Here is a 14248-nt window from a genome sequence, read left to right as displayed (position 1 = left end):
CTGATCCCATTTACAGATTTCCAGCCTGTGCTGCTCATGATCAAGGTGGACTTTCCTTGTAGTGGGTTGTATCAGTGTGCCAATGAAGCCACACAGAGTAAACATACAGTAAAGCCCTGAATTATTTTGATCATAACATGTTCTCATGTTTGCTTATAGCCCTTTTTATCTGCTGAATTAGGTTGTATCTATCTGGAAGTAAAACTAGAAATTACCTTAAAATTAAACATGCAATCATGAACATGGGTTTCATATCTGGTTCTCTCCTTCCTGTGTAGGGTTTGTAAGTTCTCCTCTTTCTTGCATGGGGTTTTCTTCGGGTACTGCCTCATTCTAAGAAAATGTTTCCTAGGTTAATCAAAGACTCTAAAATTGCCTGGAGGTGTGAATACCCGATTGTCTGCATATGCCCCGCAACCAGTTCCGATCTACCCCATCTCTGCATTTTACATTAAATTGCTTGGGATAAATTCCACGGTAAAAATTTAAAAAAAAATCTGAAGAATGAACTGCAGATATGCAAGAGATTACTGATTAGTGTCGTTTCTAAAACAGTGAGTTTAATCACTTCAATGTTTTGTAGCTCAAATGATATTTCAAAGTAAATTGCGTAAATAATACATCACTGCACAGCAACGTGACAAAAAAACCATGTTCCAGGAAATACTGAAAGCACCCTCATGACTTTCACTATTCAGTAGGTTTTTCTTTTGAAGACTTCATCAAGTGTTAGTACAGAAAGTTCTTTTTTATGTCCCTTCAAAATGTACAGTATTCATCCACCAATGTCTTCTTGCTAAATAACTCTGCATGGGGTCTTGCACACTCCCTAATACGGAGGGATACCCTACCTTCTATGATTAAGTTACAAGTCCACATTCACTTTTCCAAACATCTGGTTCTGTCTAAATTAAAAAAAAAAAAAAATCAGGTGCAGTCTGAACTCAACCTCAACCGCTGCAGCCTCAACCTTCAGATGTTTCTAGGTTCAGTGCATACAAACGAACAGTATCATGTTCGTTTGATGCAAAGCGTGATGTGTACAGATGGCAAGTAATGATTGAGCAAAAAGACTTGTAAGTGCTGGTGCCAAATATTGTGAATTTCTGTAAAGTTACTACACACTACATCCATTAGTGAGCAGTATATGTGCCACAACTATAATTGGTTCAGGACCCCAAATGGAACTCTTGAGACTAATATACGAATGATATTTTACTTAATATATTAGCATAGTAGCTCTTATTCCATGTCTGCCTGCTTCTGTCAATCTCCATTTGTTCAAATTAAACATCTGGTTTGCCTTTCTTGTCAAGGACCAAATTCTAATGGTTTGTCTGGAGTTGCTGTGATTCGAAGGCCAAGATGTAGTCCAACTGAGCCAAAAGTTCTCATGATTACACTTATCATGCACTCAAGCATGACACTATATTTCCTAAGCTTGGCTTCAGTCTTTTCTCCCCTGGAGTTGTTGTTCCTGGCCTGCAATAAGATGACCCATCAAGTTTAAAGCTGATAGAGGTCAGTGTGATCAATGTGGAAACAATTAGCCTGCGCACAGACTAATGAGATGAACTACATGAAGTACACAGAGAGCTTCTGTAGTTAAGTTCACTTGAAAACTGTGTCCTGTCTTAATTTGTAGCCTGATTGGGGTGGATTGAGAATCTATGCAGATGTGGAGTAAAATGTTAAAAGAGCACACATGGAAAGCAATACGCAGGGATATACAGGCTGCTATGTTAAATGGGGTTTTTTGATGACATTTGTTCAGTTGTTCTTGGGTTAGCAGGGTGGCATAGCATCCGCCTTACAGTTCTGAGGTTTGGGTTTGAATCTCAGCTCAGGCTTTCCTTTGTGGGGTTTGCATGTTCTCTCCATACTTATGTGGCTTCCTCCTGCAGCACCAAAACATATGGTACCTGTTAGGTTAATTACAGACTCCAAATCATCCATTGGACCGAATGTGAGCGTGAATGATGGTTTGTCTACATGTGCCCTTGGACTGACTGGGGACTTCTACCGGGTGTACCTTTTGAGCTAACTGTTGCATCCTCAGGCAACATTTGAAAAAATTAAAAGCACATTTGTTTAGGGTGGCATTCTATAAAAACTAGATCGTTTTTATTTGTTCTTTTTTACATGGCTTGTTTAATTTTTTTTTCCTTGTATTAACTGTAAAACGTTAGAATTCTGTTTGCCCAATATCACATTTGACTATTATTTAGATAAAAAACAAAATAACAGTTTAGAAAGCACATTGGTACATTTTTTTTTAATATTGATTTGGTAACAGTACATTGAAACTGACTTTAACACTTTGCAATTTGGCTAACGATACGTATGACTATATGCTATAACTCAGTGACGAACTTTATGAGAGTACTCTGCGAAAATTGCAAAATAAAATGTACTCCATTTCTGTAGTCCATGCACATAAACTGGGCGTTTACTGTGACGTCTCCTACTTTTATGATTGACAATACTAACCGCGAATCCAATGTCGTTGTTTGTCTACGATTAACCAATCAGAGAATGAGTTGGATTGTTTGCGGAAATCATAGCAGAGCGCACACGTGAACGAGCTACCCACGTAAAGAATGCCCCTTAAACTACCAGTACTTAAAATAAACTAATGATCGAAGTGGTTCCATGAGTGAAATAGTTTCTATATTGAAATATTAGCCCGTGATTGTCCGTTTTCACATTGAGATGACCATGGAATGTCCAGACGAGGAGTTCGAGTTGAACATGAAGCCTCCAAAGCGTCTTCGTACCATACAAACTGGTGCAGAAACAAAACCTGACGCACAGGAGAGCCAGAGTAAAGTTGACGTGGTAGGTGAGAAACAAATAAACAAATTGAATTTTTAACTTCCAAACTGCTCATCCACACACGAGTCGCGGGTGTGCTGGAGCCCATCCCAGCAGTCTTTTGGGCGGTCGGATGCCGAATAAGAAATATCTTATGTGTGTCAGAGTATCATCATGCCCGTGTACAACGCCTCCTGTTGGCTGGATGAGTGTCTGCAATCAATATTGGACCAAGACTTCACCGGGATTATGGAACTATCCATGTTTGATGATGCCAGTACTGTATGTTTTGTTGGATTTCTTCACATTTTCGCATACCTTGTGTGGTTTGTCTTGTATGTATAGAATCTCAACATGCATCACTCTTCCAGCATGGATCCATCTTTTCTCTAAAAAAAAAAAAATCCTCATTGAATTATCATACCACATAGCTTTCTATGTTCCAAAGCCATTTTGTTATGCATTTGCTTGTTCTCTAGGATGACTCCAGAAAAGTGATGGAGGCTTGGAGGGGGAAATTAGAAGCAAGGGACATCTCCGTGGTAATTAGTGGCCATAACTCCGACCAACCAAGAGGAGGTACGTTCTGTTGTGTTGTAGTGAGCGATCCAGTCCTCATCTTAGAAGCAATCATTTTTCAGAAAGTTGCATGACACAATAAGATGTGTTTTTGTATTCAGCCAGTTTTGTTTCCACCCCACTTCCAGTTTTATACAGCTTGAATGAAAATGACTTCCACCTTGACATTCTAACATCACATCATTATAATTCAGATGTGTGTTGCTTGAGGAGCTGTTGAGTATTTGCATGCGTGTAAACACAATCTGCACTCACAACTGACAGTTCCCAAAGATGCATCATGCAAGACATTTGTTTGTCCTCAGCAACTTTGTTTTTAACATAGTCATACTTAATGATCAGTCATTTTCAGAATAGCATAATTAACTTCACATAAATTCATGTGGCAAATAAATCATGGAAAAAATGTCACCATTTTCTTCTAGCAGTGGTGTGAACGCATGGATGTTTTAGTACTTTGTCTATTTGAAAAATACATAAAGAAGTATACTGATCTACATAGTACATCATGTTCTAACCATTGTCTCATACAGGTCAATGTAAAATCTCACAAATGGAAACTTATGGAAATACTGCTTTTTCTTTCAGTGGGATATGCAAAAAATAAGGCAGTAGCGCAGAGTTGTGGAAAATACTTGTGCTTTCAGGATGCGGTAAGTGCGTGTGCAGTCTTATGTTAGTTCTATCAAAACGTCACTTGTCTTCTGACGTCCAATTTGAAAAAGCTGGAATGGAAAGACCATCTGGAGCTCCCCGCCACTAATCAAATGAAGTTGACCTCATCACTTCTTAGTTTTGCTTTTAAACTCCACATTAAGACTTTTCTTCGTTCCAACGAAGGGTGTCCATCAAAACACGGTGCCTGACAGTCCGACTGTATTCTCATAAAATTCCTCCATTAGCTCGCTTGTACTTGTTCCTCTGCTCGACACAGTTCAAGTCCTACAAAAGACCAAAAGTAGATGAAGCGAAAGCGTTTCTTTTTGACTTTGTCAAGCACATCTTAAATGTTATTACAAGTCTGATCTTTTCCTCTCCATGCATGATTACATATACATTCAGAGAAAATCGGTTCCAGATGAGGAGATGAGGGGGGAAAAAAAAATCTGCTCCAATTCTTTCATGTTGGGGTTCTGTTCTCCGAGAGCTAATCAAGTTTAATACGATTTATAATGAGTAGTCTCTCGAAGAAAAGAGAAAAGGTTAAAAAAAGCCTCTACCGTTTCAAACAGAGATCACACGCTATTATGTTTGCATCTTGACTTATTTTTGACATGCATTATAAATTACTGTTCCTCGTGTGTCGCAGGATGACATCATGTTGCCCCAAAGAGTTCGGTTGCAGTTTGAGGCATCTGTCCTCCACTCAAGCTCCGTAAGTTTTGGTGCAAGTGTTTTATACATTAACTTCCTTCCCTTTTTCCTCGCACGACTCTATTGTTTTTTTTTTTTTTGTCTTTTCACTCTCTGTCATCTGTCCTTCACACCGCTCGCTCAGACAGGAGCCATTTTTGTCTGCATTCTGCATGAATGTGTTTTGCAGACCGGTGTGCGGGAAGTGAATCTTATCCAAATGTTTGAAATATTTGCACAATAAGAGCGACTGTGTCCACATGCCATGATGTTGGCATGCAGAGCAGTGTGAGTATCCGGTGTTGATGCTTTCTGTGGCCCTCCAGGTCAGGGGTTGGGGGTCATGTGTGTGAGGGAAGTGAGGGAGACAGTACAGAGACAGCAGGCCTGCCGCCCTGCACAAACAGCCTGTCCCTTTCTGTTACGCTTGTCATTTTTTTTTACTTGACAGCTCTGTGTCAAAATGCAGAACATTTTTCTTTTTGGGCAAGGGCCTCGGCTTCTCCCATCTGCTAGGTATTGACTGTGGAATCTGGGTCTACAATCTGCCAAAAAAAGAATATTAAAAACTTCATATAAACAAGTGGTCTGATTATGAAACCATATCTTCATTGCATTACAACTGCTGCCATTGTCAATATACCTATATAAAGAAAACCTAAATATGTATTTGTATTTTAAAAATTCCATACCACTTTAAAAAAAAGAAGATGATTTTGTGGTTTCATGCTAGTGTTAGTATTTTTTTACCTGGCCTTTGTAACATTCATACGCAAAGGATATTGGTCATGTTTTTGTGTGATACTTTTCTAGCAGCAAACTAAGATACACAATACTTTGAACTACTTGAATTACCTTTCTGGAAAAAGTCAACCTGTTAGTGACAGACTTTAGTTTGGTTAATTGTAAAAAAAGAGAAATCACTGTCATTTGTTTTTAAATGTTTTTTAGAGGTGCAACGATTAATCGATTGATTGGCAACTATTCAATTACAAGATTAATTATTAATAGTTGTCCAAAACCTTTGAATTTCAGCTTGTCAACAGCTCATATTCTCCAATCTCTGTCATCCTCCATGAAAGCAGACTGATTATATTTAATTAAACATTTGTTCTTTAATTCCTTGGTTAATCAATAAAATAATCGACAAATTCGAGTTATTCAAATAATTGTAAGTTTCAACTTTAGAACTTCTTTTGTTTTATGGACTGTCCTTTTTCAGTCACAAGGCACTTCCCCGACCTCTGGAAGTTGTGCTCACTGTGTTCAAGATACCAATGAATGTATCACCATTTCAAAGTTTGAAAAGCAGCCATGTTGACTTTCTCATCAATTTGTGTTTTTTATTACAGTTGATAGGCTGCAGAGTTCGCCGGCTTCCAGAGGGCTCCACGGAACGCTACACGCGCTGGATCAACACAATCACTCAAGATCAACTCCTCACACAAGTAAACACTCTGAGCTCACTGCACTCTGTATGAGTCTTTCAGAGGGGTCATGTGGCAGGCACTGAGCAGGTCACTTTTAAAACAGGATACATACCTGCCCCTTGCCGTTTCCACGGAAACGGCCCGGTGGACGTGACTGGATATTAGCTACGGATCGCTGGTGACCTTTCTGTCACTCAGTCCCACCAAAGGAAGCGGCTCCCGCTGCCATCTGTCATTAGTGGAAAGTGTCGGTCGTGGAACTGTTAGGTTTGCAAACCGAGCTGCACTGTGAAGTTTACTGAGGAGACATTGTCTTTCATTTGCAGGGGACATCTGGGTATGCTTATAGTGCTGCAATAGTACATGACGTTCACATCCACACTGCCAGCATATTAAAGTTTAACCCAGATGCTGTGTAAGGAGCAGAAAGCCAATTAAAAGCCCAAACTGGAGGAGACAGCCAATCCCCTCACTGGTTAGAAGTCAGGTATTTCAACGGGAAAACAACTTCCTAAGGTTGAATGTCATCCAACATCATCTAAAAATAAAAATAGTGGTTCCGGGACTATACGGGTCATTGATGGCGGACTGGTTCACGTACTTGACTTTCATGCAGACCTTGAAATCACTTTGAATGGTTGTTTCCTTTTCATATGTGCTTTGTGATTGACTGGCAATCAACTTGTAGTCTGTTGACATGGGCTCCTGCTCCCCCGCCACCATAAACTTGGATAGAAAATGCACAGATCATCTTATGATGATTGAGTCAAGAGGTGCAATTACACTGCAAACAATCATTTTGGGCTGGATGGCCGTATCTTAAAGCTGGTTTGTACCATAGTTGTGGAAACTCAAACGTTTACAGAGCAGAGAAGCTAAAAGCTGGAAAATAAATTTCGCTGTGATAAACATCGAGTAGCGTCTCCCGTATTTGAATTTATGTAGCAGTGGAATGTAGCATTGCAACTGCAGTTGCTATCTGAGCAAAACACACTGTCACCAAGACGACAGGTCTCTTGATTACACACACAGACACACACACACACACACACACCGTCTGGATAATGCTTTGCCAGGCATTCAAGGATATTTATATGATATTACATTTCATGAGAATGTGGTCATTCCTCCCTTCTTAAAACAAGTCATTTTCCTTGCGCTTCTCTTTCTCCACATTCTGCGTCTTTGCTTCTATTTGTCGGGTCAAGAAGCCGGGCCTAGGTAGACGTAAACCAGATTTACTCTGGGTGGTGCTTGCTTGCTTCACTTGATTCAGAGCAGGACTCTTGAGTGTTCATCTGCAGGACATTAGGTATGGTTATCAATAACCTTCCCATCCCGGCTCACTAGTCACAGCCTCAGACTTTCCCACATTCTTATTTATCCGATTCATGCATTTGGCTTTAGCTTACATCTGCAAAGTGTTGAAATATTGCAACAGAGGAGCCCACATGCACGTAGGTGGATGCACATAAACACACACATGCTCATATTTAGCAGATTTGTCCAGCTGACTCTGACGTTTTGGGCTAGTTTTTCATTTGGAGCCATGCAATTGTGTGCACATAAAATTTTACGTGCGCACATTTACACATCATGTGAAATATAGTGAGGCAACTGAAGAAAGATGAGATTAACCTGAAATCACCCCCACACGCTAAACACAACAACTGTGACAGGACACCCAGAGGATGGAAGGAGGAATAAGGGGGGGACTTGGAGAGCAGTGAGGTGGGGGTCTGTGAGAACGTAAATATACAGCTCATAAAGGCGTGTTTAGGAGATGCAGCCAAAGAAATAAAAACGGTAAAAAGAAAAGCATTAAATATATGTTTCCCTTGTATTTGTACGTGTCTGGAAGCACACAGCTTTTCATGTTGTTCAGGAGCAGATTTTTTTGCAGATTTTAAAATCAACATGTGCACATGGTGGGACTTTGTGAGGCCACTTCATGCTTATCATGGAGATGATGCATTTGCTGGTAGGACGGACCATGACATTACATTTAAGCGCCATATTTAAGAATGTCACCTTAAAGTAAGACCATGCTGTCTTGTTTTTATCATGGTGACCTCAGGTCACCTTCTTTAGCATTTGTGGTATTGTTTGTGTTTCTGACAGGAGAGCACTTCACTCTCACTTGAAGAATTTATTTTTCTTTTGTAGTCAGTGTCTGTCACAGTCAGATTTGACTGATTTAGGCACTGGTGATTTGGATTTGCCAGTCATTTGAATGTAAACAACACATCATAACTATAGAGGGAGCCCTTGATCCAAACAAGAGCATAATTAATTCCTCCTGAATGATCTGTAGTCATATATTTAGCCAGTGATGATGTTCATTCTCCTGACTTTGGTGCAGGCAGAGTTGCTTGACTCTAATTTGATATGTTGTCATCAAGGATAGGCGCTCGTTCCTACAATATTTACATCTTTGAAAAGCTGACAGAATTTCCTTTTATGGCCGGCCAATCCACTTTGCATTGTAAAGCGCTGATGTTTGAGGACATTTCTTGCACCTTAGGTATACACCTCACACGGACCAACAGTCATCATGCCGACTTGGTTCTGCTCAAGGGACTGGTTCTCAACTGTTGGACGGTTCAGCGAGGAGAGCAAAGTAAAGCACAAAATCCTTTACTCTCCACACTGCAAACACATGTATGGCATACATTTCTTGTGGGATTATTATTCAATTTTTGAAGTGATATTTATCCTTTTGCTTTTGACTGACTTTCGACTGTTACAGTTGTACATTAATTTGTGTTTCAGTTTACAGTTTTCACTGTCTTTGTGCTTGTCCCATTGCTGTAAACAAAACGCTTTGTTACAGTTGCAACTCTTGGAAAATGCACTTTAGTATAAATCAAGGTGTATTGTATTGTTTTGATTTATTTGCAAGATCTTCTCTTACGCAGGGGTTCACGAGTTTTTATCGTCTACTTCACTTTGATTCGTTTCTGTCTCCAGGGAGTCCCAGAGGATTTGATCTTCTTTTACCAGAGTCTTCGGGAAGGAGGACTGGTGACCCGAATTGACCAGTGCCTTGTGGTGTACCGTTACCACGAGAAGGCCACAACACACTCTGTGAAAGAGTCAGTTTCACCATCCAACCCTTCTCCACTCAGCTACTCGTGCACTTAGACATACTGTTGATCCTCCACCTACTCACAGCTGCCCGCTGCCATCCAACACAGACATGCAATGCATCACTTGGCCAGGACGTACTCAGCTATATCATACTTTTTTCACTTTTCTTTCTGAACTTCTCTTTATTATTATATACAATATTATTATTATTATGTACAAGGCCCTTCACCTTCTCCTCCCTGTCATTATCTATTAGCCGCCTTATTTTGGGAAGCCTATTTCAAGCTTGTCCACTTTCCACCGAACCCCCCCCCCCCCCCCCAACTCCTTGACGCCCCCTCCTCATCCGCTACTTCCTTTGACAAGTGAAACCCGGCCTCGCACACAAAGTAATTATAGACAATGTTGGTGAGGTGAGAAATGCTTTCTTAAAAACTTGGGAGGGTGACAAAGACGTACTGAGATGATTGTCTGACACATGAAGACGTGTGAATTTATGAACGTGATTGTGTGTGCGTTATGTAAAAAATGTCAGCGTGTTGATGAGCCAGGTTAAAAGGGACACATACGAACATGCTTACTATATGCCATCTCCATTGTTAGGGAAACCATTTGGAACCTGCGAGTTGGATTTCTTCAGGAGAGAGTCATTAGCCAATGGGAGAGCTTCACCATATGGAATGCCGGGAAACAGGGCCGGAAGCTGTATCGTTGCCTTGACGACACTAATCGGAAGAAAGTATGTCGTCATATATATTGCGAGAATAGAAAGATGAATGGATGCACTACAGATATTCATGGGTACCATCAGTTTTCTATTCATGCCTGTGATGTCATTTTTTTAAAGGTCAAAGCTTTCTGTGATGTGGACCACAACAAGATTAATAAAGGTTTTTACACCTATGAGGACTCCAAGGTGAGATTAACTAAACACCTATCTATGCATCGAGAGTTAGCACTAAGCTGTCTTTTGATGTGCTCTGCTTAAGGAACGACCAAAGCCACGAATTCCCATCCTGCACTACAAAGATGCGTCGCCCCCGTTTATCATCTGTGTCAAACTGGTGAGCTGAAAGTGTTTTTGTGTGTTTGCTGTTTCTAACCTCCAGTTCAACAATCTGCGCTAACGACATAATGAGCGAGGGCGTGTGCCCGGCACAGGACGTAGCACACAGGAGGCCTGCAGGAAATGGCTAGAGACAGCAGCCTGATCTTTGAACACATGGCGCTTGGATAAACATCAACTGATCTGCTCATTTTTAAATTGTTGTCAAAAAGGACTTTGTCAAATCTTCAAACCAGGTTCATTTTTTTTCACGTGTTTCTTTTGCAGTGTCTGGTAAAATGCACACATAGGCGGCCAAGAAAAACATTCTCGCTGCCAAATGACAAATAGCATCCTTATCTCCCAGACTCAGACATCAAATCTACACTGACCCCATCAGCAGGCAATACTAATTGGTCAATTATGGGAATTAGATGTGGAGTCGGTGTAATTTTCTCTGAAAACCACCTGGACTCAATCCCATGTTTGTCAGCCAAATGCTACATCGCTCAAAGCAACAATAGGATGTCTTTGAACTGTGCTTACAAAGCCAAGGTTAAACTTGATTTGTAGGCTTGTCAATGTGGGTGTAAATTTCTAGCACATTTATAAACTCCAGTGCAAACTCAAAAGACAGGATGTCAACAAGATACCTCCCCAAAAAAGTCGAAGTTTGATTCTTAGAACAAATACTGGAGAATGTCAATTGAGGTTTTGCGTAAACATTTTTGCTTGGTCTTCTCTTATACGCACTGTTTCTTGTGTTTAGGACATGACGGGTGGCGTTCTAGAAGAAAACCTCAACTCGTTGCAGTTGAAAGAAGGAATAGACTTCTTCCATTTCAACTGACTGCTTAAGAGAAATCTTGTTATGGGGCAAGTTGGGGGAGTCTTTCCATTTTTGGAGGTATCAAGAGGAATTAGGGCCATATCTTACGGCTAATTAAATTCTTTCTGTCAAGCTAGGAAATGATTGGCTTATGGTAGCACTGGGAATGGCTCCGTGTGAGCATACTGGAAACATGAGTGCAACATTATGACAAGGTTGAATAAGCAAAATGTTACGCATTGATGTGGTTTATGTAAATAATGACATATTTCTGGACTGTCAGTTTCCTGCAAACTTGCGATGATGAGACCAACTTGGTGTTAATGTGCATGCAAGTTGATTTACTTTTGGACAGAAGCATCTCAGCTTTTTTGGCACTCTCTGCATTTAACTACTCTCACCTGCTTCCTGACTTGCTGCACATTTCATACGCATACGTAATGTATTTTGTATCCATGGTGATGTTCCTAATGGCAAGAAGATAGAAACAGCTCATCAACTGGGACCTTCCAAAGCTATTCCTTCATTTTTTAGCTTATTGGAGTAGACACATTTTCTTAAAAGATGACTCAATGATTACAGCTGCAAGTTGATGGTATCAAAGGTGTGCCCTTTACACTTGAACTTTTTAATGTTGTGAGGGAATGCGTGGAGCATCAGAGCACTGAACTCAACGATGGGTGTCGCCTCCCTGTCTGATGTAACCACATGGACACATCTGCTACAAACATGGACACAGCCTGTGCTTGTTTGGCATTTTGCAAGACTCCTATGAAACAATATTCTCTCCAAGAGAGTACAGCTCTGATACGTAAACCCTCCAAAAAGTTTATTCTACCTCACGGAGCGTGAACCTTTTCCGCCTGGAGCCAAACAGACCTTTAACCACATATTTCCTTCAGTCTTCTTGCCTTTCTGTAAATCTGCACTCTGCAACTTGGAAGGAGGCAGCAGGGGCACACTGCAGCATTGTTTTCAATGAATAGGCACGACTGTTTGAGCCTGATAGTGCTATTAGGGTTTTTTTTTTGTAAGATAGTCACGTTTGCCCAGCACTCGTGGTAATCAAGCATTTACAGTTAGGTAAATAAAACAAAAAGCGATTGTGGCTCAGAGTTTGCCCGGCAAAGCAAACCCTAGGGAGGTAACTGAGAATTTGGTGATATTCAGACAGTTATTTGACTGTAATCCAAGTATTAAAAAAAATAATAATAGTTATAACTACAATGGTGTCACTTTGTCCAAATACATTTGAGCCCATGAAAATAAGAGTATAAAATGGCTGCAATCCCTAAATGGCAAATGTTTGTGAAAGTTCTGAAATTAAAGCACATCTTATTTTTCTTTTTGCAACCTCATTGTGTTGGCAAATTCATCAAAATTGTCCAACAACGTCTGGACCTAATATTGTGTATTTTATTGTGTTTTCTCCACATAGTGTATCATCATGCTTCTGCAATTACAGATGATCATCACCATTGTCTGTCTTATCCATCTTGTTTTCAATTAGCTGATTCATTTCAGTGTCTCTCATTAAAATAGTCAAACAATGACTTTAGAATAAAGAAAATCAGAAGATGTTTTCAACTGATCGTTTGGAACAAATGTTGCCTCCTTTGATTCTTTGTCTCTGATCCACTTCACATCTTTGGTCCAGGATGATGCATTTCAACATCTGCTCGCACCAGGAGGCTCCCTGTGATTGGTTGAGCTCACTTGTCTTCGCTAGTGCCAGTATCAGAGACGCGGCTAACGTTCCAAACATCCACGCCTCGTCTTCTGTTGCACGAATGGTATAAAATGTTTTAAAAGCACCTGATAGCATCACCATTTCTCAACTGATTAAAATCAGTAAAAGAATCTCATCCCGTGCTCATCCAAAAACAACAACTCATTCAAACTTTTATTGGTCCCATAAAGTTGACTTTTTGCACAAAAAAAGTAATGGGGAGATAAGCAAGGCTGTGGCAAGAAAAAAACGTGAATCGAAAACATAATCATGAAGACTAGCGCACCAAAATTAAAAAACAATCTTTCTGGGTTAGCATGTTTTTTCCATGTGTCCCCAAATGTTTGCATGGAGGCGATGGCTGGTTTACATCGACCCATATGATTGGTCTCATCTCTTCAGCACATCTTTTCAGTCTGCCAGATTGACGCGACACATTTTAGAGAGTAACAAACCAAAGCCAGTTGTTTGAGGGAGACTTTGCTCTGTCCAAACACAAACTGTCCCCTCTGCAATCCTTCATGATAAAGCACTTGATCACAATGAACCCTAATGGAGAATCCATGAAAAAGATCCAAGTAGAGAGTAAACATAGCTTTTACTTTGTGTTTACACTCCATCCCTCTGCAGACATCAGTCCTGATAACTAACACACACAGGCAGAATAAATGACACTGACCCCGGAGGCTGCTGGTCAAATAAACCTGCACCAAGCAGGGCAACTGATAAGAATCGGGTGTGTTTGGGTGAAGTGCGCTCGTAAAGGTCAGACACTGAAGGCCTTTTAACACATTCCTTTGTTTCCTAGTTTTTTTTTTTTGTGCCGTCACGCTATGCAAGGCCAAAGAACACATGCACAACATGGTCTGATGACATCTGCCTTTGTGACGTTTCAACATAAATCTTTGTTTTGCACTGAGTAATGACAGAAAGGAATGAAACCTTCTATCTATCAGTTGAAATTCTCCTTTGATATGTTTCAAGGCACACACTTTGTGCTGCACATTAGTGTTTCACTCATTAATAATTAGCTAGGGTAGTGATTATGTGTCCATCATCCAAGCGACAGTCAGAAGATAAAGGCAACAAATCAAAGAACGCAAACACAAAGGTAGTTCAATGCCATGATTGGGAACATGTTTTTTTCTTTGCTGCATGAAAGGATTATGAACTGTTTTGTTTGCAAGTTTTTTTTTTTATCCTTTCCAGTTTGCTTTGCAATAATTACTTTTAAACATATCTGAAAGGTCTTGTTTTTTTTTTTTTTTTACTATTTTAACATTGATAAGTAATGAACAAAAAGATGTTTGCAAATTGTGTAACCTGGAAGGTGCATGTGGATCACTATGGCTCAGATGCTCCCTGCGGGGATTTTATTT

At 40.2% G+C, this 14248-nt stretch overlaps 1 protein-coding gene across 4 annotated transcripts; it reads left to right on the top strand.

Moving 5' to 3' along the window:
* The first annotated feature begins 2545 nt into the window (after positions 1-2545).
* qtgal (queuosine-tRNA galactosyltransferase) lies at positions 2546-12731 on the top strand. 4 transcript variants are annotated; one of them, XR_015066050.1, is made up of 13 exons: positions 2546-2838; positions 2980-3096; positions 3294-3393; positions 3982-4046; positions 4703-4768; positions 6099-6194; positions 8701-8796; positions 9147-9271; positions 9870-10005; positions 10114-10182; positions 10256-10330; positions 10428-10568; positions 11081-12708. XR_015066050.1 is itself a non-coding variant. In XM_085912112.1 (12 exons), the coding sequence occupies exons 1-12, from the start codon at positions 2713-2715 to the stop codon at positions 12648-12650; spliced, it is 1143 nt and encodes a 380-aa protein (XP_085768238.1). In that variant the 5' UTR covers positions 2546-2712; the 3' UTR covers positions 12651-12731. The 4 variants fall into 4 exon arrangements, 3 of the variants coding, with proteins under 3 accessions (XP_085768238.1, XP_085768237.1, XP_085768239.1); XM_085912112.1 differs by lacking the exon at positions 10428-10568 and having other exon boundaries at positions 12579-12731; XM_085912111.1 differs by lacking the exon at positions 10428-10568.
* Positions 12732-14248: the final 1517 nt, after the last annotated feature.

The sequence above is a fragment of the Syngnathus leptorhynchus genome, chromosome 5 (genome assembly GCF_054491065.1).
Source record: "Syngnathus leptorhynchus isolate UIUO chromosome 5, UIUO_Slep, whole genome shotgun sequence".
NCBI classification, from domain to species: Eukaryota; Metazoa; Chordata; class Actinopteri; order Syngnathiformes; family Syngnathidae; genus Syngnathus; species Syngnathus leptorhynchus.
Note: the sequence above shows the minus strand (reverse complement) of the source record. Positions and strands in the feature narration are given on the sequence as shown.

Bases quoted from the DNA above. Each gene is read 5' to 3' on its own strand.
- qtgal (XM_085912111.1), top strand. From the start codon at position 2,713: ATGACCATGGAATGTCCAGACGAGGAGTTCGAGTTGAACATGAAGCCT. The intron at 3,097-3,293 runs GTATGTTTTGTT...CTTGTTCTCTAG, and splicing joins TGTTTGATGATGCCAGTACT to GATGACTCCAGAAAAGTGAT. The intron at 4,769-6,098 runs GTAAGTTTTGGT...TTTTTATTACAG, and splicing joins CTGTCCTCCACTCAAGCTCC to TTGATAGGCTGCAGAGTTCG.